This window comes from Lissotriton vulgaris, chromosome 7 (genome assembly GCF_964263255.1).
Source record: "Lissotriton vulgaris chromosome 7, aLisVul1.2, whole genome shotgun sequence".
Lineage (NCBI taxonomy): Eukaryota > Metazoa > Chordata > Amphibia > Caudata > Salamandridae > Lissotriton > Lissotriton vulgaris.
In genome coordinates this window covers 325282586-325310203 of record NC_141695.1, presented here as the reverse complement: position 1 = coordinate 325310203, position 27618 = coordinate 325282586, and the positions used below count along the sequence as shown (strand labels likewise).

Here is a 27618-nt window from a genome sequence, read left to right as displayed (position 1 = left end):
ATCATGTAGCTTCTTTCAAATTTTGTCCTGCTGTGGGCAAGGAGTGCAACAAATGTGGTAAAGTTGGTCACTTTTCTAACTCTTGTAAGGAGGATAAAAAGAAAAGTGGGGACAAAAGTAGTTATTTCAAGAAAAAAGAAATTTCTTGTGTGAGAGAAGAGACAGATTTTGATTCAAGTTCAGTTCGATGTGAAGATGTTGTGTCTGATGCATCTAATAAACTAAGTGGGATGATTGTGTCCCTAATAAGTTTTAAGTTTGCTTGAGGAAGATGTTTTGGATTCCCCTAAATGTGTTGTTAGGTTTAAGGGCGTTGAATTAGAGCTGATAGCTGATTCTGGGTCTCCTTGGACCATCATAACTGAGAAGTATTTTGATGAAATGTACAAGTCTATAATTTCTAAGAGCGATTTGTGTCCTCCTGATGTTATGGCAAAAGGCTTTAATGGTTCTAGTATTGATTTCATAGGGTATATTGCTTCCACGATTTATTTTAAGGACCAATCTGCATATATCAAACTGTATGTTGTTGTAAAGGAAGTGAATGTTTTGGGGTGGCGGGATCAATTCAAACTTCACATTACTTTGAATCCACGCAACAAAGATCCCGTAATGGTGTCACATGATTGTGATATGTTGGAGAAAAGAGTCAGGTCTGTAGAAGAGAGTAATGTTTGGAAGACACTTTCGGACGAGTTTCCTGGAGTTTTTTCAGATAAGTTAGGTAGACTAAGTGGTTTCACTCATGTCATTAAGCTTAAACAACGAGCTATGCCAGTTGTACAAAAACTTAGACCTGTACCACTGAATGTTAGAGAAGAGTTAAGTGATGCACTCAATGACATGTTGAAAAATGATGTCATAGAGGAGATAGAATCGTCCGAGTGGGTTTCGCCAGTGGTTTTGGCACGCAAACCAGACAAATCTTTGAGACTATGCATAGATTTGAGAGCACTTAATGCAAACATAGTGGTAGATTGTCATCCCCTGCCCAATATCACCGAAGTGGTGAGCATGCTAGGGGGAGGTGTTATATTTTCCACTTTGGACTTAAGATCTGCGTATCATCAGGTGGTGTTAGCAGAGGAATCACGTCATCTCACAGCTTTTATCACACCACAGGGTTTGTTTCAGTTTAAACGGATGCCGTTCGGGTTGGCGTCGGCAGCCTCTGTTTTTCAGAGATCTATGTATCATATTTTTAAGGACATGAGTGAATACGTGAAGTGTTTTCAAGATGATATCTTGATATTCTCCAAATGTGATGAGGCACACATGGAGCATTTGAGGAATGTGTGTAAGATGTTAAATAAGTTTGGTCTTACTATTAAGAGTAAAAAGTGTAAGTTATTCCAAAAAACTATAGAATAGTTGGGACACACCATTTCTGGAAATGGTTTTGCTCCAAAAAGATCATTGGTTGATGCGATTCTAAAAGCTCCTGCACCAGATTGTAAAGACAAGTTATTATCGTTTCTAGGACTTTGTGAATATTACAGTAAGTTTATTGTAAGTTTTGCAACCAAGATGGAGCCTTTAAGAGAGTTAACAAGGAAAGGTGTAGAATTTTTGTGGGGACCTAAACAGCAAAATGCTTTCGAGAGTGTTAAACTTGATATGGTGTCAGCTCCTACTCTAAGACCTTTTTGCTTGAATAAACTTTGCATTTTGACTGTAGACGCAAGTCTTTATGGTTTGGGTTGTGTGCTTTCACAACGTTCAGGCAAGGAGGATTGGAATGTTGCTTTCGCGTCAAGATCTTTGAATCAAACTGAAAGACGGTATGCTGTCATAGAAAAGGAATTGTTGGGATGCGTATGGGGTGTTGAACATTTTCGGAATTACATTTGGGGTGCAAGGTTTTTGATACGTACTGATCATAAACCGTTGGTGAGTATTCTTTCACCTGGAGGAGGTTTAAATGCAACAGCTCGTATTGCTAGATTGATGTCACGTTTGCAGGAATATAGCTTTGATATAGAGTATGTACCAGGAAAACTTAATGTAACTGCAGATTGTTTGTCAAGGTTGCCATATCCTTGTACTGGAGATGATGAAGATACTGAAGTTGTAACTAGTATTTCTGAACTGTTATCAGGAAAATACAATGTTATTTCAGAAGATTTGTGGATGAAAAGCATGAATGAAGATGATATATTGTGCAAAGTGAGGGATTATATAAATTTGGGGTGGCCTTCTAAGGAACACATTCCTGCTGAAATTATGCCTTTCTACAATATTGCTGATGAATTGGGCATTGAAGGTAACCTTTTATTCAGAGCTGGAAAGTGTATTCCACCTTTGAATGTTAGAAACGTTATTTTACAAATGAGCCATGAGTGTCACATGGGGATGTCATCCATGAAAAGATTGATTAGATCTAACTTCTGGTGGCCTGGAGTGGATAGGTTGGTAGATAAGTTTGTTAGAGAATGTCCAGAGTGCATTGAAAGTGGTAAGTCATGCAAGTGTGATCCTGCACCTTTGATTCCAGTGAAATGGCCAGATCATCCATGGCAAAAGTTAGGGATTGATATTGCTGGTCCATTTAATTTTTTACCACTGGAGTGTAGATTTGCTATTGTTGCAGTGGATTATCACTCCAAGTGGCCTGAGGTCAAACTGGTACCTCATCCTAACACTGATAGTGTTATTTTATTTTTGAGAGAGATTTTTTCAAGAGAAGGTTTTCCTGAAAGCATTGTATCTGATAACGGTGTACAGTTCAAATCCTCAGAGATGTCAGAGTTTTTGAACACTTATGGTATAAAGCATTGCACCACTGCTCTGTATGAACCACAGGGAAATGGACTAGTGGAGAGATATAACAGGGTGCTCAAACAAGATATAATATGGGCTCGGAAGTCTGGTGGAATGTGGAAAGAAAAATTGATAGAAAAATTGTGGTTATATCGTATAACACCTCATGCCACAACAGAAGTTTCTCCTTTTCGCCTGCTAAAAGGTAGAGATCCTGTATCTTGCTTGTGTCCTTGGTGGTTCAAAAAGAATGTTGACCATCAAAAGATTGATCTGAGTGTCAAAGATGTGGCTGAGAGAGTGGAACAAAAACAAGAAAAAATACAAATGTGATTACGATACCAGGATGAAGGTTAAACAACCTGCTTTCTTAGTAGGAGATGTTGTTAGGATTCGTAAACCAGGTTATGTAACCAAAGGGGAGACAAAATTTGGTAAACCTATGAAAGTTGTGAGGGTTTATCACAATAGTGTGGTTACACAGGATGGGAAGAGATGGAATGTCAGAAGAGTATCTAAATGTGTATCTTAGTTTTGTTTTTGTACTCAAGATTGTTTTGCTTGGTAGTAGAAATGTTAGAATTGTCTCTTAATTTCTTTAAGGGGGAAAATGTGTTATATTCTTATCCATACATATTTCCCTTTTAATTCATAATTCCATTTTTGTACATATTTCCCTTTTAAATAGAATGCCTATTATTATCTGCTCATGCACACTGTCTGTTGGATTCCATTTAGAATTGTTATGAAATGAAATGAGTTAACTGAGACTGACAACTTGGAGAGTGGAAGTACTGTGCTGCAGTTTAATAAATCTTGGATTTTATCTTGGATTACTTGGATCTTCTATTTATTTCTTACACTGTGGCTGCTACATGCCAACATTCACTCCATAGAGTAGAGGTGAGGGGTCATCTTACCTCATAAACAGTGTATGTGCTACTGATCTTCATCTTAGAATTAAGTTAATGTTCACCACTGTATCCTGGAAATTACATAAAGTTACCATATCTATGATTCCTCCTCTCCTACTGACTTGGAGCACAGAAGAGCATACTAACTAAGCACTTGTGACCAAGCACTTAGCACTATGTTAACTTTCAAAGGAAAGATGCCTTACTATCTTATCTACTAGTGTGCCCACTACAGGACTTGGTTTGCCACAAGCATGCTTTAACTACTGATGGATAGCTTGAATGTTACAATGCCTGCAGCAGAGTTACACCCTGCTAGTAACATATTCTTAGGAAAGTATACCAGTAAAGTAGCTCGGAGGCTTAGATTTGTGTAGAGATCTTAGAATAATTTTCAGATTATACATTTGAATCCTCAGAAGGTGACTCTCAATTCTTCTGTGATAAGATTGGCAAAATCAATACTTTTACACATAGTAATACCAATAGGACTGGGCGCCTCTGGAAAATGTAACACCCTCTATCCTTACTCTAATTACTAACAAGAGAAAAAAGTGTTTTCTCCTCCAACATGCTATATCGTGCCTTGTTTCAGAGCTTTGAGGTGCAGATTATTCCTGACCCGCCTGTACGCCTCCCGTCCTGGTCCTGCACTGCCGGTTGCGGGAAGTCTGCCCTGCTGGATCCCTCCCTGCCAGCTGCTAAGTCGCCTACTAGGCGCTCCCATGCCCTCGCCTGGTCTATGCTACCTATTCTCCGCCTGGCTTCTCTGAGTAGGAGTCTATCCTCCGCCCGTCCATTTTTCCAACTCCTTTTTCCATGTGCCGATCCACGATCCCTCTGGTGTTTTCCAGTTCCAAGCTATCTCCTGCTTGGCCAGTGTATAAGTCGGGTCCAATTTCCTAGTCGTCTTGTTTTTGGCAGTGTGTGGTAACCATACCAACAAGTAGTAGTCCTGAGCCGCCACATGTTTTTTGTAACTTTTGATCTGTTTGAGGTAGAGAACATTTTTTTTAATGTGCAGGTAATGCAGTAGAAGGATTATGTGGAAAATGCAGCTGCAAAATCATAATTCCAGTGGCTCTGATCATAGTGAAAATGGGAGACAAGGAAGCTCGTGGTGTAGATTAGAGACACAGAAGCTCCTGATACAGAAATAATCTACAGAAACCTGTAAAAAAGAGACAAGGTCACAGTATATACATTGACACGGGTGCTCCTTTTATATAAAGAAGACATGGGCACCAGCCCATAATATTGAAAACAAATTCTCCAAGTTCTGTTGTAGAAAGGAGATCTTGGAGCTCTTGATAAATAAAGCTGACCGGGGCTATGGTACGGAATATAGGCATAGATGCTTTTGCTATAGGAAAGAGACATAGGAGATCATGGTTCAGGAATTCAAGGAGACTCCGGACTCGTGTTTTGAGAAGGTGACAGTATCACCTTGTATAGAAAGTAGAAGCAAGAACTCTTAGAAAGGAGACAGAAACTCTCAGGAACATGTAATATGTAAATAAAACATATAAACCTAATGCAACAAGCGGCTTGTCGTATAGAAAGGAGACAGAAGCTCTTGTGTCAAATAGGGTGATTGAGCTAGAGTGTGAAAACTACAGTATGGGATTCTGATAGAAAGTAAAGAAACTCATAGTCTCTGATTACAAGTTGCTTGTTAAATTCTTACCCATGCGTAACACCATGTTAACGCATGGGTTGGAATTATGAGTTTGGTTTTTTTTAACACATGATCCGTCAATTGTCGGTAGCGTTAAATAACTCCATCCTCGTGACATTTTGGCAGGTCAACCCTGCCGAAATTTAACAGAAGCATACAGTATTTTATCAATTGGATTTTGGTGCATTAAACACAAAAATCTGCATGTTATTGCCCAGAAACTCTTAATAGGTGCTTATTTATCATAATGAACGCCATGGTATCGTTATTTACCGAGAGCGATAAAGAGCACCCATACTTGTAATGAGGCCCATATTTTTAAAAGGAAACTTTAGAGGCATTACTATGGGAAGTAGACGCATACCTTCATGATACATGAGCAGTGAAATGGAGCCCATAGTGTTAAAAGGACATGGAGATGAACTTTGATGCAGGATGGAAACCTGACTGCTTTTATTTAAGAAAGAAAGGGACCCTATCAGGGCATGCTAAATAATTGAGCATTTGGGAACTCCGAGTATAAAAAGGGAGCACGGTACACAAGGGCTGAAAGAATAGAACAGCGATTGTGCCTCTGTGTTCCACTGTTTTTACATGATCTAGAAAAGGAGGCCCATGATGTTATGTTGTAGAAAGAAAAAGATGGTAGATCATTGTATTAAAAGCATATAAAGGACCTCATTGCATTGAATAGTAGATTTTTATATGTGTTTTTATGTTTGTATTGTTTGTACTTTTATGATATGTAAATATCGAATAAAGTTGTACAACAACAATATAAAGGACCTCCTTTAATGGAAACAAAAATGCGAGCTTTCTCAGTAGTAAAATCTGGCAAATGAGCTTGTACTATAGAAAGTAGATGTATTGTGTGCATCTGTGCTTGAGCATGCTTTTTAAAATTATTGCCAAGGTGAAATGTGCTTTTCATTGTTAATGCATTGAGCCTGCATAGGCAAATATTTACACGTTGGCTTTTTTTAAAGTTTTAAGGTGAGAATGGATTTCAATAAGAAGAAACGACTTGGGAGTGCTGTTACTGCCACTCCCCCAGGGTCTCAGGGGAAGAGGTCTCGAGGTGACTGGGATGATGATGGCCCCTCGCAATTTGAGGAGGAGCTTGCATTTCTGGATGAGGTGGAAGCTGAAATGATGGAGATGGATGCACACGCCTCCAGTGATGTTCTGCCGATTGGTAAGTTCATCTCCCCAGTGGATTGATGATTTTTCTTGTTACTGGTGCTTGTGTTGCTTAGAGCATATTGGCTGTGGCGATTTCTCATTGAGGGAGGTGAGATGACGTAGTACCTTTCCAAGAGCGATGAAAAGGTGTATGAGCTTCTTAAGGGTTATGACATAGTGCAGTGTTGTTAAGCTTGATAATATAGCTCAAAGGCTTCATGATTGTAAACTGCTCAGCATGTTTCTGAAGGTGATGAGGGCCAGTAATGTGGAGTTCAAGACTTCTGGCATTGAATGTTGCAGTTTAGGCTTCTTGAATGTTTTGACAGGGCTCGGAACATGTATTGTTGATCAGGCCCAGTAGATTCTTGTGTTGATGTGGTTCGTCATTTTTTGTTTACATGTCACAGGGACTTTTTGAGTTTGTGGTATGACTAAGTGCTCCTTTTTGGGTTTTATGTTCAAGGTTTTTTCATAGTGTTGATGGGTTTTGGACTTCTTGGATGTATTGATATTACCCAAGGCTTTATAATCTTGTTTGTTTGGAAGAAATTTACGGTTACAAATCAGACACACCAAAGACAATATATATTTGATATGTACATTTTAAATGAGAAAAGAGCAATATTTAGAATACTATATTTAATAGCAGGTTGAACTCTTCACCAGTTTTTTTTATAACGCCTAAAACCTAACTACCCCTACCTCTTCCCCCACCCTGAGGCCTAAATCCTTTCCCTCTTAAAAAAAAACCGACCCTGACCCCCCCCCCCCCCCGCCCTCACCTTGAGCCCTAAAACCTACCCTCACCCCTAAATCCAGCCCCAGTGGTTAAAATTGCCCTGAACCCCCGCCCTGAATCCTAAAACACCTACAAAAATTACGCCAGGCCCTAGCCCCACTTACCTGTCCGCTTCTGGAGCTTCCTGTCCCGACGATTCCTCTCCTGGAGTGTCCTCTGTCTACCTATCCATCCGGACAGCTAGACCGCGCACTGCCTTAACTATGCATGTATCCCGATTGACTTGTTTGATACGCATCTCGTAGCAAGTAAAGTATACAATATATTAAAGCAGAAAGAGAGGTAGCAGTAAAGGGCTGTGAATGTTGGCAATCTGTATATTGAGTGAGGTTAAGACGTAACCACTTTCTCACCCAAAAAGCACACAAAACCAAAGAGAATGTTGGTTGCTGGCATATCCAAGATTCAGGTTTTACTACGTGGGGACTAGGCTAAAGTCATGCTATCTTTTGGGAAGCCCCTGAATCGGATTATTATACTCTGAGATGATAGTGAGGGATGTGTGTAAAGGATAAATTCTGGTAGTATGATCCGACACATGCACTTAATAGAGGATCTTATAGACTGGTGTGAGTTGGCAGCCTTTCAGGACATGCATTGAAGATTTGCTCACAGAAGTGTGTGTCAATGATTTTCAAGGAGTGCTTTGTAGAACTTTCCTTTTGGGTGTGCAGATTTATGCTTTGTGCTTTAGGGAATTGTGCTGGATAGATTTAGGGAGTGAATTGGGCTTTTAGATCTGTGAAGTGTTCATTGTAGATGCTTTCAGAGTGTGTGTTGGAGCGTCTTTTAGAGTTATGGCGATTTTAAAAGACACCTGGGCTGTACGATTAAAACAGGTAGGTGGGAAATAGTTGAGAGAGGGAGGAACATGTCTTACATAGGTACTAATATATGTAGACTAGTGTGAGTGATCTGTTTATTTGCATTGTATTTATTCATTTTTCCCCTCTTACTGTAGGTAAGCTTGTTTCCATGCCAATGAACCCAAAGTGGCTGAGGCCAGCACCTACTAAACTTGACCCTCGAGTAGATACCCTCTGCTTCCAGCAAGTGGAGCTGGATAACTATGTTGGTGAGTATGTTGTACTTTCTCCAGAGGGCGAAAGGGAAAGAAAAATGAGATTTCTAGGACACTTTGATGTTCTTTTTTTCTTCCTACTCCAGTGTGTCTGGCTAACTGAAGGAACACAACCAATTTCCTTGGGCCACAGATGAATTCCAAGAGTCAAATAAGGGCTAGAAATGCTGTGCCCTTAGAAATACTAAAGTAGCTAGTAGTTTTTTTTCCGTATGCTCCTCCTCCCCTTACAGCTGTTTTGGAGAGGAAAAGTGCAGCATGTAAAGGTTCAATGACAACATGTATTTTCTATCGAACAACAATAGAAAGGTTTTCAGACTATATATGTCCACAGAAACCTTGAATTTGCCACGAACTCCACTAACAATTTAATTCATGTTTTATTTAAGTGACACTTTTACTCCTCCTTAGCTGTGATGGTCAGTATAGTGCACAACTAACAGGCTTTTTCCGTCTACAGGATTGTAGGATTATGTTTGCAAGATATGCATGCTCGTTCAAGTGGGAGACTTGAAATATGTTCAAGTTCTGCTTGTGAGTGAGCCACATGCCTTTGGTTGAGCCATGTGGCTTTCAGTCGAGCTTGAACGAACTTCCTGCACTGTTAATTTGTTCTTTTTCTCCTCATTCATACAGTTCTTAGTCTGCCAGTTAAGTCCCCTGCTCACTGTGTTCCTTTGAAGCTCCAAGATGCCTCATGGGATGAACATTGGGTTTATAAAAGGCAGTCATGTGAATTAATGGTTTCAACATAGACCACACCAAATGTCATGAGCTACATTTTGGTAGCGTTCATTGTGCAAATGATACACCATCTATGTACAGCAGTCCAGTGAATTAACCCTCCATCGCTGTGGAATCATCAATCGCATCAAGCATCATCACCTACTTCATTAAGATATCGAAAGGTAGGGTATAGGGAAGGGAGAAGAGAAAGGAAGAGAAGCCAGGAAAAAGTTATATGCTAAGGAGTGGGGGTACGCAGAGGAGCAGTAAAGTATATAGACTGCCATGTCCTGAAATCAGTTTCCTACATAATCTTTCCATGCCAAGATAAAGAGTGACTATTCGAGAGAGATTAAAGCAGGAAGCCTTTTAACTTCAGGTGACTGCAGAACCACAAACCAAAAATCCGCTGAAGCGTCAGTCGTTCGATTTCAGTTCGTCCAAGTAATATTTTCCAGCTTCATATCGAGTGAAAAAAAAATCGCTTGTTTTGACAGACTTTCAGTTTTAGCAGGGGACCACGCGATCCTGCAACTCACAAATCTTTATCCCCGCCTTTTGTTGCCACTTCCGTTGTCTTGATTGCCAAAGTATGGGAAAAAGAAGGTCTTTGTACCCTCCCTCTAGAGAATCATTCATTGCAACTGCTTTTCACAATATGGAATCTCTCATGTTAGTCAAAAAGAATGACCATGATGGCCCCACCTTCCGAATTCGGAGCTCCCTGTCTAACCTAGATGAAATTTGTATGGTTTGCATATAGTCTCTCCTTCATCACTGCCTGAGAGGTACAAATGGTCCTTGAAAAAGGAACACATGATTTCAAGTAACACCACCTTTGGAAAGCCCTGGACACATCTTGCAACTGCATGCCATTCATTTTCGCAAACCTTTTTTTCTTATCCAGGATACACACACCAATGTCACTGTGTCTCTGAATCTCCTCACTCTCCATCTGTTTCTCCACTCTCCTTCATCTGTTCTTTCACTTCCCTTGATTTAAACCCCATTTGGTAAGGCTGGTTTCCAACAGTTCTAGTGCCAGTCAACACATTTCACCATAGCCCACTAGCTTATTCTCCATAGCAGTGATTGTATTTTCCGCCATCTCCAACTTTTTTATCATCAACATCTGATTGCTGGCTACATCACTTGCTCTTAAAATCCTCCTTAGTTGGAGCGTATTGTTGATCTTTGCTGTGTGGCCTGAAAAGTTCTACTGTCATAACTGCAGATACTCAAGCACTTCACAGTTATGAAGCGGCTAAGCCATCAGCAGTCCTGTTGTAAAATGCTGCCTCTCCAGGGGTTCCCCCCCCCAGCCGTGCCCTTCTGCTCACAACTTGCACGGGGGCTACAGTTCCAGCTGGCTCTGGTGTAGCTGGTACATTCTTCAATCCAGGAGGCAGACTCTTCAGTCCAGGAGGCACTCACACCAGATTATATGCATCATGGCCTGATGCCTTCCCTCTCACCAGGCAATCTGACTGCTCACCATTATTTGTCACTTTATTGCTTTCCTGACTCCTCGTTCTCTGCCTTAAAAGCACCTCTACAGTGTTTGATGTGTTTACACCATACTTCAGTATTTCCCAGCTCCACAACCACTCCTTAATTCCTCCTTTGCATCCATGATAGCATCCAAAAGCCAATACTCTGGCCCAGCCAACAGTGTTGGAAGAGCATGCCCACCATGCTCACGTTTATACCCCTCCTGCCCCACTTTATGAAAACAAAATCAGCTTCTCCATGATCTTTTTTTTTTTTGGTTCAAATAAAGTTATTAAAACACTTAAATCCCTACATTTAAATGAAAGAAATAAGGATGATGAAAAAGGTTTGAAATACAAATGTGTTAAATTATCTCAACGAACACCTTGGAAAATATCTTTGAGTCTTCCAGCCTATAAGTCACAGCTTCGCCTGCTGGATGTTCCGCTGCAGCATTTCATTTGCATGCTAAATGGTGATCTGTCTACCGTATTCACGTCACCTAACCTAAACCGACCTGTTAATTTTGTGGTTCTTGTGGGCTTTCTAAGGCACTCTGCAAGTTTCAGTTTGGCAGATGTCTTCAACACCTTGCTAGACTTATTCTGTATTTTTTTTTAACTAGATCAGGGCACTTGGTTAGAGCGAATATTGCTAGCAGAGCTACAGGAAATCTACTTCTTAAGACTAAGAGCACAACCAGTTGTGTGAGCATTGTCTGTCAGCTCTGAAATTAACTCCTGATTTCCATGTTTGCAAGGGCATATGTAATAAAAGGCATATGAAAGACTCTTGCTCAGTGTTCTAGTTTATAGTGCCGACGCTGTATTCACATGCATGCTTTAATGAGGCAGAATTGCAGCCTACGTGGTCAAAACACTTGAAAATACAGCACGGTTACAGTCACTGGAAGTAGTTTGTCATTGGAGTCCATTGTCACATTGTATGTTTGAAAATGGCCGATGAGCTACGCTTTAAAAAAAAAACAAAAAAACTTTATTAGGGTTTTACAGAGTGCACAGCAAAGCTCAGTGGTGCAATTTAAATAAGTAATTGACAACACATAATCAATAATGCACTCACGAGTCTGGATCCTAAGTCAATAAACATTCCCCTCCTCCCCCCATACAAGTCAATACAGCCTCATAGGTTTATTAGCAGAGGGTAATATGTCTGTGTATTCTAGAGAAAAATGTTGGGTAATGTGTGTTATTCACCGGGCCATGCATGGCAGTTCGTGAAGCAGCAGGGGTCCTCAGAGTGTCAATGAAGTCTCGGTGTGTCCCGTTGTGGGAACAGGCTTGTGACCCCTCTGGAGAGGCCAGGGGGGTGTCAGCGTTCGGTGTGATAATGCTGTCTACCAACACTTCCCAGGCCCTTGCTGTCTCTATTGTGCCTTCACAGTTCGCCCCTTTTTCCACTTCCCTTCTCCACGTGATTGTTCGGGGCCCTCCCGGTGATTTCCAATTCCCCTCGCTTTTGCGCGTACCCAAGATATATGCCAGGCCTTGAAATTTGCTTGTAACTTTAGTTTTAGGTGTGGGCCGATGAGCTAAAGTTGTTGTGGATTGTTACAGAATGAAGCTCTCCTTTTATTGTAGAAGTTGTCCCTTTACCTGAGTCAACATTCCTCTCCTCCCCTAAAGTCTAGTAGAGGGCTCTGCTGCCAACGATAATGCCCACCGCATATCTCAGCTGAGTATAAATTGTATCCTTGTTTGATGCCTGAATATCAGTGACAACTGACTCACTATTAATAATGGAGCTTCCCCAGTCTGGATGTGGAATTTAATACAATATTTACTTGTTCGAGACAGGTTGCTTCATATAAATCTACTTGTCCTGTTAAAACAAAATCCACTTGTCGCTGCACAGTGCAGTGACAAATTATAGCAGCAATCTCATATAAAAAAACCCTGATTTGAGCCTTTCTGATTATGCCAGGGCTCCTACTACAGTAGGCTTTGAGTTCTAGCAATTTCCGCAGAGCAACATGGTGGGGCTGAAGGTAGCGTTAAGCAATAGTTCTCGGTTTGGAATGCCCTTTTTTGAGTCTTTTCAAACCTACTTGATTGCATGTTTTAAGGGGTTTTGTCACCTCATCTCTTATCTCATCCCACACTGAGATAGGTTGGAAATTTACTCGTGACCATGGCAGAAGTAAAACTTCTCATAGGGTTTGGAAAAAAGTAGTTGGAGGGAAAGTGAACTCTTAACCGCTCAACAGATTTTAGCCTGAGAAAATCTACAGTTGCATATTTGCCTGTGCTAAAAAGTGGTTCACAAATATTATCTAGGCGTACAGATCCCTTTATACTACTGAAATTTCTTGTGAATTCATGAAAGCCGTAAATATACTATGGGTGGCATTTTGTGACTTTCTTGAAGTATAGAGCCCCTAATTTGGTCTGGAGTTAACCAAGACTTTTGTTTTTATTAAAATTCGACCTCTCTCTCTGTCTATCCATAGACTGGCATCCGCTCTTTCACAAGGAGGACATCAGCACACAAAGTAGTTTTGTTCAGTGCCAGGAACTAATGTAACAATGTGTGCTTTTAAAGGCCGTAAAGAAAATGCAAGCAAAGCCCACATGCAGGATGCACTGTTCCTAAGAGAATAATTATTCTCGCAATGTAAAATGGTTATAAGACCCTATTAAATCAGTAGTCTATAAATTTGTATTGCAAACATTCGTTTTATTTTGCAATGTGGTTATTTCAGAACTATACTAAGTTCTTATATCATCCTTTAAATCATACAGTGAAAACTTTTCATATGTTAATGTAATTCATAACATTAAAAAAAAACCAATTTATAAATATACATATACACCACTATATAGCGTGGTTATCCATTTGGAGCAATAACATTATTTGTGGTCACTTGCTGTCGCCCGATGCATTTCGGGAAGCCCTGTTCCCTTCTTCAGGGGCGAATACCTAGACAAATGTAATACAAAGAAATGTATATATCAAAATCAAAATCCATTAGCAAATAAATGGTCGTTAAACACAGGAAGGAACATTCATATTAGTATCATGATTTGTCAGTAGGTAAACTGAACAGTGTGTAGACATGTCAGATATATATCACGATAGCATCATTATGTTATCATAGCACCTACGAGAGATGACACAAAGCTATCCTCATAGCGATATGGTACCTTCATACATAGAAACGTGTGTAATAAATATAATATTCAAGGAATAGATGTGCATAATCATAGAACTTCACTAGTGATAAAGAAACAATAACACATGTGGAAACAGGTATCTGTGTTAATGAAATTTTTTTTTGAGTCAAAACACATGCTATACATTATTATCAATGTCAAACACACATTGATGTGGAGCTGATGTGCCAAAAAGAAATAAACCGACATCTATACAAGTAGCATCACAAAGGCATGCTTTGTAAAATACTAAAGGCTTAGGTGAAGTGAAAAGGTCTACATACCAGTTTCTGGGTGGTAAGGAGTGCGATAGGTGTATCTTCACTGCTAGCTGACGCATATAAAACTGCAGGGAAAATGATATGAAAATGGTATAGGCCACTGATAAAAAACTAACTACATGATCAGTGAATACGAAGAACGGATCTTCACTGATATATATCACATATAAAACTGTGGTAAAAATGATATGTGATACATGGAAACGGTGTAGGCCACTATGGAGTACTACAAGAATAGTTCATGAAGAAAATGACAAATGCATGAGATTACCGAATATTAACCATTATGTAACCCTAGGATATAAAAAATATCCAAGACAGAGGTTCTGCCGGTGGCGTAGAAATATTTACACATGTACGTCCCCTGGGTCTTGATTAACACAGGAAATGGCACACTGAGTATTACAAAAATGTATATAACTACCTGATCATGAAAGTAATATATTAGTAGTGTCGAGACAGTGCTTCGAACTCGGTCAGTGCCGATCTGCTATATGCATCCGATGTATCAAAAGTAGTTTGCGAAGTAAACTTCTAAAGAGAGATGACAAACAATGCTCAGCGGCACAAGTAATAAATTGTAGCCTCAAATGTCCCTAACGAGCAACTGTGGCTTACCGATGTATTCTAAACGCCGCAGCGAGTCAAGTGGGGGTAGAATCCAAAGCGGAAATTTCGCGGAAGGATGCCATACGGGAATTAAAATAGTCCCGAGAATAAACACGTGTGCGGGCTAACTAGGGGATAATGGGAAATGTAGTTGTCTCTATTGCATAGTGCAATGACTAAAGAAATGCTCGTAAAAAAAATATACCTGTGGTGAAAAAAGATACTCGTAAAAAAATATTATCTGTGGTGCTGAAGCGAATGTTGGATAGATAAGGAGAATACGTCCGAAGTGACAAATAACGAAAAAGAAGCGAGATGAACCTAATGAGAACAGAAACCGTGTCATGGATAATGGAATATTTAAAAAAACTAACTTAGTCTCTGTTAAATGCAAACGCTATGTTATCTAGTGCAAAGCTTCTAGGTGTGAAAACATGCAAGAAGGCTATAAATGCACCCACATTAAGAAAAAACTTAAACAAAAACTTATGACATGGATGGGTGTGACAGCCTAACTGTCATAGTACTAGATAACCCTCTACAAACAGTAGTTACATTCTATCGAGGTAGCAAGAGCTTACTAGTCACTAATTCATCCTGACACGTGTTACACTGAAAAACACTCTACCAAGGTAGTTACATTCTAATACGGATACATCTTGAGCTCATGTATATGAAACGAGCATTGACTCACAAATGAATATATACAAAACAAATATATCTTAATTGATTGGCTACATATAAAGTAACAGTGATAAAAACATAGAATACATTGGATATATGCTTATATGGAGTATTCAAGAATGCAGACATGCAAGTAAAAGAAAAAATACGCCTGTGTATGACCTAAACCAGTATACTGAGAGTGGAAACCTAATGAGATTATAAAGTGACAATGAAGGTAAGCCAGAACGAATGATGCTGATAAGGAATATTAGAGGTTATCTGACTATAAGAAACAACTGTAATCAACCCTGTCATTGAGCCCTATGGGTATCAAAGTGGCAAGGTATTCAATCCAGTAAACCTCCCTCTGCAGTAGTTTGGCGTTATTATCTTGGCCTTCTAATTTGGGTACAACTTCAATAATTTGAGCTCTCAGTTGGGAGATGTTGTGTCTTTGCTCAAGCCAGTGTGTTGCAACTGATGTGGTTCTGTTTTTACACCTGAAATTGCTTTTATGTTCAGTAAGCCTAGTTTTGAGTTTACGAGCGGTTTTACCTATATATAATTTGCCACATGGGCATTTTAGACTGTAGATGATATTCATGGTGTTACAGTCCCCCGAGTGACGTAACTCAATCTTCTTGCCTGTTGTAGGGTGTGTCATGCTATTGCCAATAATGATGTTGTTGCAGTGCACACAATTGTGACACCGCATGGTGCCAGTATGTGGTTCTGTGGTGGCTTTTCTGGTGGAAGTGCTCAACTTGTCCATTAAATTCCTGCCTCTGGTGTAAGCGAAAATAGGTTTTTCACCGAAAATTCCTTTGAAATCACTTTCGTTTTGTAACAGTTCCCATCTGTTCAAGATGATTCTTTTAATTTTACTGGACACAGTAGAGTATTTTGACACAAATGTAATTCCTGACTTTTGTGGTTTGGGTAAAGGATTAAGTAGCGTTTGCCTATCAACAATTGACAGTCTATCAATTGTATGATCCAGCACTTCGGGAGGATAACCTCTACATTCAAACTTAGCTCGATGCATAGGAATTTGAGCATTCAGTGTTTCATCATTGGCGCAAATTCTTTTCAGTCTCAAGAAATGCGAGTAGGGTAGATTGGTGAGGAGACTCTTGGGATGAAAACTGGTAAATTGTAATGTACTATTGCGGTCTGTAGGCTTCGTAAAGATGTCTGTATACAACCTACGTGTCTGGTCATCTTTCTTGATAAGAACATCTAAATAGTTGACCTGGGTGTCACTCATCGTGTGTGTGAATTGTATTCTATGGTTCCTGGTGTTGAGTTCAGTAATGAGTCTGTGAAGTTCAGTGGTGTCTTTACTCCAGATCAAAAAAATGTCGTCAATATATCGACAATATTGAACAAGACCCATCTGCCATTCCTCATTTGTCAAAATGTGTTCGTTCTCAAATTTAGACATAAATATGTTAGCATAAGAAGGTGCCCCAGAAAATCCCATACTTGTCCCTGTCAGTTGTCCATAAAAATTGTCTTTCCATCTGAAATAACTATTGTTGAGGCAAAAATGCAATAGTTTCAAAATGAATACACTCTTATTCTCTGGGAGATCTAATTTAAATAGTGCCCATTCAGTTGCTTCCATACCTTCCTCGTGGTTTATAGAAGTATATAGCGCGGTGACATCGATGGTGCATAATGTCCACTTGTGACTATACATACTTTGAATAATCTCAATTTTATTGAGAAAATGTGTGGTGTCTTTGGTGTATGTGCACCAAGATTGCACAAATTTTTGGAGATAAAAATCCAGATATTTCCCAACGGGATCAAATATAGATCCACAACCTGCCACAATGGGGCGGAAAGGAGGATCAGTAGGGTGTTTGTGTATCTTAGGCGTCATATAGAGGCGCGGTCTTTTGGGATTAGACGTGGTCAAAAAAGACTTTTCTTCATCCGTGATGATGCCATCTTGTATGGCTGTCTGTAAATATGTTTGCAAAATACTCTGTAGAGTGTAAGTGGGGTCACTATGCAAGATAGTATAAGTATTCAGATCGTTTACATGTGCATCCACTTTCCGCTCATAGTAATCTGTGTCCATGACAACGAGAGCACCTCCCTTGTCTGCAGGTTTCAAGGTGAGGGTGTCATCTTGTGAAATACCCTGGATAGTTCTGTGTTCATATTGATTGAAATTGGATCTACCAGTGGATTTGTAACGGATTTTTATGAAATCACGTTTAACAGTTTCCTCAAAAAAATCAATGATCTTGTGAGACACTGGAGCTTGAAAGGTGCTTTTGGGACGAAAGATTCTTTCATCAGTGTCCATATTCAGATCTTCGCATACTTGAAGAACATTTGAAAAGTAGTGCCGAAGTCTTAGCTTTCGTGTCAGTTTGTAGAGAGCAACTTTGGTGTCTAGCAACGTTGTGTCATTGGTGGGTACAAAACTCATTCCCTTGTTAAGGGTCATGAGTTGTTGTTTAGTCAAATCTTTAGTGGAAATATTGATGATCAGACTACATTCTTCCCACTTCTTAATACCTTTCCCCTGTCCTCGCCTGGTGGGTCGTTTGAGGGTTCTGACATTGGTTGTTCCTGCAAGGTTGGCGGGGGTGGTTGTCCTGATTGTGGGACCTGGGATAAAAAAGACATTGTGGTGGTAGACAGACCTGATGCTGATGTAGCTCTCACTTGTTTGTCGGTGGATGGTTGACTCCCTGTAACTAGAGTGCTAGTGGAGACCGGAGGTCTGGTTGCAGCAATATCTTGGTCTGTAGTGATACTCTCTTCACTAGATGTATTAACTCTGGGTTTAGTGAATCTTTTTTTGGCATAAATTTCGGCCCACGTGTAGACCTCATTAAGTTTATAATCAATAGTATCTCGTCGATACTTCCTGATTTTGCCTTCTTGTAATTCTTTGTTGTATCTTTCAAGTTTAACATTGAGATCTTCTAGTGTTTTAGACCATGTTTGTGTTTCAATACATATTTCCAATTCTTTTTTTAAATTAAAGATTTCTTCATCCAGATCTCTGATAGTGTTAGACAACTCTTCAATGATCAACCAAATAAGATCAAGAGAGCACTTATTGAGGATCGCGAACCATTTGTCCATGAACTTGGGATTTAAGTGAAATCTAAAAAGCATGGGTCGCAAAGCTATCCTGAGTCCTCGTGGAATTCTTTGGGCTCGATGGTATTGTACCAAAGTAGAGGCATGCAGCCTTTGATTCAGTTGTCTGCGTGTGAGGTATTCTAATTGTTTGAGTCTTTGAATGGTAGATCCTCCCTGTGTATCTACTAATTGAATTTCTTTGATGAGGTCATAGATGTCCTTAGCCTCTTCATTAGAGTATGTCATGGTATTGGCTCTGTTCTCTGTGATGCGTGTTATACTATCAAATGATGCCATACTTGCGTCAATAAATTAAATGTTTAACTAGATGCGGTGCTACCTCTTGGGGAGCCAAAAAGTGATATCCAATTATAAAGGAAAGAGGAGCACTCAGATTTATAACAATCTTATAAGGTAAACCAAGGGTGCAAGCTGCTAGACTATGTTGGCTACATAGTACAAAAACAGTAAAGAAAATGCAAGCAAAGCCCACATGCAGGATGCACTGTTCCTAAGAGAATAATTATTCTCGCAATGTAAAATGGTTATAAGACCCTATTAAATCAGTAGTCTATAAATTTGTATTGCAAACATTCGTTTTATTTTGCAATGTGGTTATTTCAGAACTATACTAAGTTCTTATATCATCCTTTAAATCATACAGTGAAAACTTTTCATATGTTAATGTAATTCATAACATTAAAAAAAAAAAACCAATTTATAAATATACATATACACCACTATATAGCGTGGTTATCCATTTGGAGCAATAACATTATTTGTGGTCACTTGCTGTCGCCCGATGCATTTCGGGAAGCCCTGTTCCCTTCTTCAGGGGCGAATACCTAGACAAATGTAATACAAAGAAATGTATATATCAAAATCAAAATCCATTAGCAAATAAATGGTCGTTAAACACAGGAAGGAACATTCATATTAGTATCATGATTTGTCAGTAGGTAAACTGAACAGTGTGTAGACATGTCAGATATATATCACGATAGCATCATTATGTTATCATAGCACCTACGAGAGATGACACAAAGCTATCCTCATAGCGATATGGTACCTTCATACATAGAAACGTGGGTAATAAATATAATATTCAAGGAATAGATGTGCATAATCATAGAACTTCACTAGTGATAAAGAAACAATAACACATGTGGAAACAGGTATCTGTGTTAATGAAAAATTTTTTTGAGTCAAAACACATGCTTTACATTATTATCAATGTCAAACACACATTGATGTGGAGCTGATGTGCCAAAAAGAAATAAACCGACATCTATACAAGTAGCATCACAAAGGCATGCTTTGTAAAATACTAAAGGCTTAGGTGAAGTGAAAAGGTCTACATACCAGTTTCTGGGTGGTAAGGAGTGCGATAGGTGTATCTTCACTGCTAGCTGACGCATATAAAACTGCAGGGAAAATGATATGAAAATGGTATAGGCCACTGATAAAAAACTAACTACATGATCAGTGAATACGAAGAACGGATCTTCACTGATATATATCACATATAAAACTGTGGTAAAAATGATATGTGATACATGGAAACGGTGTAGGCCACTTTTAAAGGCCAAAATATATTAATGCTTTTTACCAATGTTTGTTATAATGGTGAAGGCTTATCAGCTCCCACTAAGTTTTACATAAACCATATCAAAACTAGACACATTTGCCAATGCTTATTTATTTTCGTTTTTCCCCCCATTATCTTGTTGAAACTAGTTGCACTGATTTTCCATTATGAATAATTTGGGGAAATACGAGCATGCACAATGTAAGACCTTGGAGCGTAAATGGAGAAAAGGCTACTCTCCTTCACGTAAAATCATATATAAAGAAGCCTTAAAAAAGTACCATAACAGCTGCAAAACTGCTAAAGCAAACTACACTACAAAAACAGTGACTGATGCACAAAACTGTCCTATGGTGTTATTCTCCGTTGTGAAGAAACTGACCGGTGTAAATTCCTCTCCCCCTCCTCCGGCTCTTGATGCCGTCCAGTGTCAGTCCTTAGCGGACTATTTTATAAACAAAGTGGATCTTATTTACGATCATTTCTCTCCACCTCCAGAGACCACTTTCACCGCCCCTAATACGGTCCAGGAATTGGTGAATACCACCACTGATGCAGTAATCACTTAGACGCCACTTCTTTTGTGTCCTGTTTAAACAGTGTGCGATCTGGTTCCCCACTGGATGTGCTCCCGGCCAAAATATTAAAACAACTGGATCCCCTTACTCACCCCATCCTCATTAAATTACTAAACACCTCTTTGAGTGAGGCCCAGGTCCCCCAACCTTGGAAACACGCCATGGTGGTACCTTTACTAAAAAAAAATCGGGTGCTGACTCTTCCAACCCTGCCAACTTTCACCCGATATCTCTGTTGCCAATCTTTTCGAAGATATTGGAGAGACATATAAATTCCCAGCTTTCTAAACTGGTCGAAAACACCGCTTTTCTCCATCCTTCTCAGTCGGGTTTCCGGCCTAGGCACCCAACTGAGACAGCGCTCCTGGGGGTAACGGAGAGTCTGAGGCACGGTGTCGACCAAGGTAACACCATGGCGCTCATCCTGCTGGATTTGAGCGCAGCGTTCGACACCGTGTCACATTCCATCCTCATTGACTCTCTGAAGTCTCTAGGTGTGGGTGGCCAGGCCTTGGCCTGGCTGGTGTCTTTCCTCAATGACCGAAGTTTTCAAGTGTTCTCTCCTAATGCAGCTTCCACCATCTGTCCATCTACCCGCGGCGTTCCCCAAGGCTCAATCCTTAGTCCTTTATTAGGGCTCGGACTCCTCCCCACTGAAAGTGGGAGGAGTTTCGAGAACTAATGTTAAAGAAGAAAAAAAAGAAGTATCTCCTAGGGCTTTGGCCGAGACAAATTCCACACATTCCTTTGCGTGTTCTGTCATCTGGCCAGTGATTCGTGTTCGTTGTGTTGTCGTTTTAATAGGCTTGAAGTGATAGGGTAAATGTAGTTTTGTTCCGCCATTTTGGGCATATTTCGTTCGTGCTCGCGCAAAGAAGTACATTAATTATAATTAGGAGCTGTCAGGGTGCCTCCGTAAGTGAATCCAGATGGCCGGGCGCGTTCACCATTCAGCAGCGCTCAGCGCGCAGCTGCTCCAGTCCCGGGCTGCCGCTAATTATCCTCTTAGTCAGGGAACTCCTCGTATTTCGATAACTCGACAAGCTCACAGGGTCCCAGCGTCCGTGGCAGGGAAAAAGCAGAGGGTTTGTAACAGCGCCAATGAAGAAAAGAAAACGCCAATGTTCAGTGTTGTACTGCGAGCGGCCATCCGAAATAATTGTTCACTTTCTTGTACCGTGCAAAGAGTAGCTGATTCACCCCTCGTTGTAGCATAGTTTGGTGGAGCTTTTCTGTACCCTGTGTTCGGCTGAAGAGAGGTGCGAATAGGGAGCGATTACGAAGCTGTTTTCCTTGCCATTAGTGGAGAAGGCGAGGCAGAGAGGGCCTCACAGTGATCATGGAAAGGGCGCCCTGCAGCAGCCGCCAGGGAATGGGCATTCACGCTTGGGGGGAAGAGATAGGAGCAGCCTTGTTCAGTCACACTGTCCTGATAAGCGGGTTTGCTGACAGGAGGCCTGATTAAACTGCCAAACTTGCTTCAAAGAGTCAGATCACAGTATGAAGGGGCCGAAAAAATGTCGAATGAGTGTGCCTCGGGAAAAATGAGAGGCCAGCGGGTGTAGTTGAAATGTCCAGCCTGCACACACCCAGCCCACCTTTACCACACTGCAGCATCCGCGGCGCAAACCTTTCTTTTTAGTGGTCGCTGGTTGTTACTAGGTGCGAGGTATCTTACACAAGTTGCCAGTGGTAAGCCATGTTTTTGTTTTCTTGAAAATGGCTATTTTGCATGCGTTTCTCGGTTATTCTGGTTTGGTACCGACTGGTAACTTTTGTAGAGTTAAAGGATGATGTCTGTTGTCTGCTGCTAAAGGGGAGGCGTGTGGGTGTTTTAACACGTGTGCCTAGTTGCCCTCAGTTAATGCAGCCGTGTAGCCATTTGCTGCTGCCCAGGCGTGGTATTGATGCAGACAGCAATGAATCAGCTAAACATATTAAGGAGTTGCAGACCTACATAGATGTCTGGCGACCTTCCCCGACTAAGCCCCTGACCCTTGTTTGATTATATTTGAAATCGCTTCGAGAGAAGGAACACACACAGTAGGGGAATTGAAACATGTACACGACATGATGACGTTTCAGCAGATTTACATTCTTGCCATGTTGTAGTGTTATTACAAATATCGTAATGTTCGCTTTGCATGTGATGGGAAAAATACCCTTTATTTGTAAGCCCTAGAAAGCTATGGTAAACGAGTCCTCTGGTACAAGTAAAAGTGCAGTTTGAGAGCAGTTTGAGAGTGCAGTTTGAGTGCAGTTTGAGAGTGCAGAGTGCAGTTTGAGAGTGCAGTTTGAGAGTGCAGTTTGAGAGTGCTGTTTGAGAGTGCAGATTGCAGATTGAGAGTTGAGAGTGCACGTTGAGAGTGCACGTTGAGAGTGCACGTTGAGAGTTGAGAGTGCACGTTGAGAGTTGAGAGTGCAGTTTGAGAGTTGAGAGTGCAGTTTGATAGTTGAGAGTGCAGTTTGATAGTTGAGAGTGCAGTTTGAGAGTTGAGAGTGCAGTTACAGAGTGCAGCATGAGAGTTGTGAGTGCAGTTTGAGAGTTCAGAGTGCAGTTTGAGAGTGCAGTTTGAGAGTGCAGTTTGAGAGTGCAGTTTGAGAGTGCAGTTTGAGAGTGCAGTTTGAGAGTGCAGTTTGAGAGTGCAGTTTGAGAGTGCAGTTTGAGAGTGCAGTTTGAGAGTGCAGTTTGAGAGTGCAGTTTGAGAGTGCAGTTTGAGAGTGCAGTTTGAGAGTGCAGGTTGAGAGTTGAGAGTGCAGTTTGAGAGTTGAGAGTGCAGTTTGAGAGTTGAGAGTGCAGTTTGAGAGTTGAGAGTGCAGTTTGAGAGTTGAGAGTGCAGTTTGAGAGTTGAGAGTGCAGTTTGAGAGTTGAGAGTGCAGTTTGAGAGTTGAGAGTGCAGTTTGAGAGTTGAGAGTGCAGTTTGAGAGTTGAGAGTGCAGTTTGAGAGTTGAGAGTGCAGTTTCAGAGTGCAGCATGAGAGTTGTGAGCGCAGTTTGAGAGTGCAGTTTGAGAGTGCAGTTTGAGAGTGCAGTTTGAGAGTGGTGTTTGAGAGTGCAGAGTGCAGTTTGAGAGTGCAGAGTGCAGTTTGAGAGTGCAGAGTGCAGTTTGAGAGTGCAGAGTGCAGTTTGAGAGTGCAGTTTGAGAGTGCAGTTTGAGAGTGCAGTTTGAGAGTGCAGTTTGAGAGTGCAGTTTGAGAGTGCAGTTTGAGAGTGCAGAGTGCAGTTTGAGAGTGCAGAGTGCAGTTTGAGGGTTGAGAGTGCAGTTTGAGGGTTGAGAGTGCAGGTTGAGAGTGCAGTTTGAGAGTTGAGAGTGCAGTTTGAGAGTTGAGAGTGCAGTTTGAGAGTTGAGAGTGCAGTTTGAGAGTTGAGAGTGCAGTTTGAGAGTTGAGAGTGCAGTTTGAGAGTTAGTTTGAGAGTTGAGAGTGCAGTTTGAGAGTTAGTTTGAGAGTTGAGAGTGCAGTTTGAGAGTTGAGAGTGCAGTTTGAGAGTGCAGTTTGAGAGTGCAGTTTGAGAGTGCAGTTTGAGAGTGCAGTTTGAGAGTTGAGAGTGCAGTTTGAGAGTGCAGTTTGAGAGTGCAGTTTGAGAGTGCAGTTTGAGAGTGCAGTTTGAGAGTGCAGTTTGAGAGTGCAGTTTGAGAGTGCAGTTTGAGAGTGCAGTTTGAGAGTGCAGTTTGAGAGTGCAGTTTGAGAGTGCAGAATCAGAGTGCAGAATCAGGGTGCAGAGTGCAGATTGCAGTTTGAGATTGCAGTTTGAGAGTGCAGATTGAGAGTGCAGATTGAGAGTGCAGATTGAGAGTGCAGATTGAGAGTGCAGATTGAGAGTGCAGATTGAGAGTGCATTTTTAGAGTGCAGTTTGAGAGTGCTGAGTGGCAGTGAGTGCAGAGTGGCAGTGAGTGCAGAGTGGCAGTGAGTGCAGAGTGGCAGTGAGTGCAGAGTGGCAGTGAGTGCAGAGTGGCAGTGAGTGCAGAGTGGCAGTGAGTGCAGAGTGGCAGTGAGTGCAGAGTGGCAGTGAGTGCAGAGTGGCAGTGAGTGCAGAGTGGCAGTGAGTGCAGAGTGGCAGTGAGTGCAGAGTGGCAGTGAGTGCAGAGTGGCAGTGAGTGCAGAGTGAGTGCAGAGTGAGTGCAGAGTGAGTGCAGAGTGAGTGCAGAGTGAGTGCAGAGTGAGTGCAGAGTGAGTGCAGAGTGAGTGCAGAGTGAGTGCAGAGTGAGTGCAGAGTGAGTGCAGAGTGAGTGCAGAGTGAGTGCAGAGTGAGTGCAGAGTGACAGTGAGTGCAGGGTGGCAGTGAGTGCAGAGTGGCAGTGAGTGCAGAGTGGCAGTGAGTGCAGAGTGGCAGTGAGTGCAGAGTGGCAGTGAGTGCAGAGTGGCAGTGAGTGCAGAGTGGCAGTGAGTGCAGAGTGGCAGTGAGTGCAGAGTGGCAGTGAGTGCAGAGTGGCAGTGAGTGCAGAGTGGCAGTGAGTGCAGAGTGGCAGTGAGTGCAGAGTGGCAGTGAGTGCAGAGTGGCAGTGAGTGCAGAGTGGCAGTGAGTGCAGAGTGGCAGTGAGTGCAGAGTGACAGTGAGTGCAGAGTGACAGTGAGTGCAGAGTGACAGTGAGTGCAGAGTGACAGTGAGTGCAGAGTGACAGTGAGTGCAGAGTGACAGTGAGTGCAGAGTGACAGTGAGTGCAGAGTGACAGTGAGTGCAGAGTGACAGTGAGTGCAGAGTGACAGTGAGTGCAGAGTGACAGTGAGTGCAGAGTGACAGTGAGTGCAGAGTGACAGTGAGTGCAGAGTGACAGTGAGTGCAGAGTGACAGTGAGTGCAGAGTGACAGTGAGTGCAGAGTGACAGTGAGTGCAGAGTGACAGTGAGTGCAGAGTGACAGTGAGTGCAGAGTGACAGTGAGTGCAGAGTGACAGTGAGTGCAGAGTGACAGTGAGTGCAGAGTGACAGTGAGTGCAGAGTGACAGTGAGTGCAGAGTGACAGTGAGTGCAGAGTGACAGTGAGTGCAGAGTGACAGTGAGTGCAGAGTGACAGTGAGTGCAGAGTGACAGTGAGTGCAGAGTGACAGTGAGTGCAGAGTGACAGTGAGTGCAGAGTGACAGTGAGTGCAGAGTGACAGTGAGTGCAGAGTGACAGTGAGTGCAGAGTGACAGTGAGTGCAGAGTGACTGCAGAGACAGTGTGTCAGGGTGCACATTGTGTGAGTGTGCAGAATGAGTGTGCAGGGTAAACAGTGTGTGACTATGCAGGGTGACATTGGGAGTGTGCGGGTGAGCAGTGTGTGAATGTGTAGGGGCAGTGTGTGAGTGTGCAGAAAACACCCCACACACATACACCACACACACATAACGCACACACAAACCATACACCTCAGTCTCTCAACACCACACACTTGTCACCACTCAACACAACACACTCACCACCACACTCACTCCCCAGGCTCACCCCCACAGACTCACCACCACACACTCACCAGCACACAGAAAGCAACACACACAACAACACACCCCCAGCCGTCAATGAATGCTTTCACCATGCACAAACACCAACAACCATCATCCATCTGTGCACGCTTTTACCAAGCACACACCCACCAGCCGTCAGTGCACCCTTCCACCAGGCACACACACCTCCAGCCGGCAGTGCACTTTTCCACCAAGCAATCGCAGTATGGAACACTTTACTTTTAAACATATTCATATAAAGCACAGCATGCCACCATTGGTAAAATTACAATTCAACCAAGATACTTCCACTACACACCACATGCACACACTCCATAACACATGGCAAAAAGACATTGGCATTTACAATGCCATTAGCTCAAACTCAAATAAATCCGAGCCCGATTGCATTTCTAATGCTTGTTATTTAATATTTACGTCAAACCCTTGGCATCTATTGTTGAACAGGCTGGGCTAACCCTGTTCTCCTACGCAGATGACACCCAGATTGTCTTCTCCCTATCAGGGAGAGACGAGAACAACATCTCCGCACTCAAGTCAGGCCTCACTCTTGTGGCCGACTGGATGCGGAGAAACTGTCTCAAACTGAATGGGGAGAAGACTGAGGTGGTCATCCTGGGTCGGAATAAACATCTCTGGGGTCCCCGCCATTGGCCCATCGAACTGGGTACTGCGCCAACACCTCCACCGCAGTTCGTAACCTGGGTGTCATTATAGACGACAGGTTACCTATGAGGGCCACTAAGGTTGCGGCCATCTGCTTTTCAACGCTGCGGTGGCTCCATAAGATCCTGTGGATGCTTCCACTCTCCTCCCGCAGAACCGTAGCCCAGGCGCTTGTAACATTTCGCCTGGACTATGGCAACATTCTTTACTTGGGCGCAGATAAAGCCACCTTACAGGTGTTGCAGGTAGTGCAAAATGCGGCTGCGCGCCTGCTAAAAAACATCCCCAGACGCACTTCAGCCAAGGCCGCCTTACGTGACCTTCATTGGTTGAGCATCCCTGAACGTATTAAATTTAAGGCACTATGCTATATGTTCAAGGTCAAGCAGGGTAGTGCCCCAGCCTACCTCCAAGGGTTGATAACACCCTATAGACCCCTACGTCCACTAAGGTCATCGGACATGGGAAACTTCACTATGCCAAGATGGAAGCTGACAAAAATGGGAGGTCGTTCCTTTTCTACTCTGGGCCCCAAATATTGGAACTCCCTCCCACTGGCTCTAAAACTAGAGACCAAATTTGCTTCGCTTCCGAAAGGCTTTGAAGACATTGCTTTTTACTCAACGTGCCCAATAGTCTGCTGTGGCTCAAGCTAGGTGAAACTGCCTCCTTCTTCTACAGTCTATCCCTAGCGCCGGGAAACCCATTGTGGGTAGCTGTGCGCGATATAAGCTTAAATAAATAAAATAAATACATAAATAAATGCATCAACACATTTTGCTAAATGATGCAAAGAAATGTTACCTACAATTGGTTTCTTTTTTTTGGTGAACATTTTATTTTGAAAGCAAAGGATCATCTTTCTTGGT

The 27618-nt window shown here is 41.9% G+C and overlaps 1 protein-coding gene across 1 annotated transcript in view; it reads left to right on the top strand.

Annotated features, from left to right (window-relative positions):
• POLD1 (DNA polymerase delta 1, catalytic subunit) overlaps nucleotides 1-27618 on the top strand; it is a 357307-nt gene that overhangs the window by 14679 nt on the left and 315010 nt on the right. Inside the window, exons 2-3 of the mRNA XM_086929347.1 lie at nucleotides 6339-6547; nucleotides 8298-8411. Of these exons, the coding sequence (XP_086785473.1) occupies nucleotides 6352-6547; nucleotides 8298-8411 (310 nt within the window). The 5' untranslated portion in view covers nucleotides 6339-6351. The remainder of the gene's footprint in view (nucleotides 1-6338; nucleotides 6548-8297; nucleotides 8412-27618) is intronic.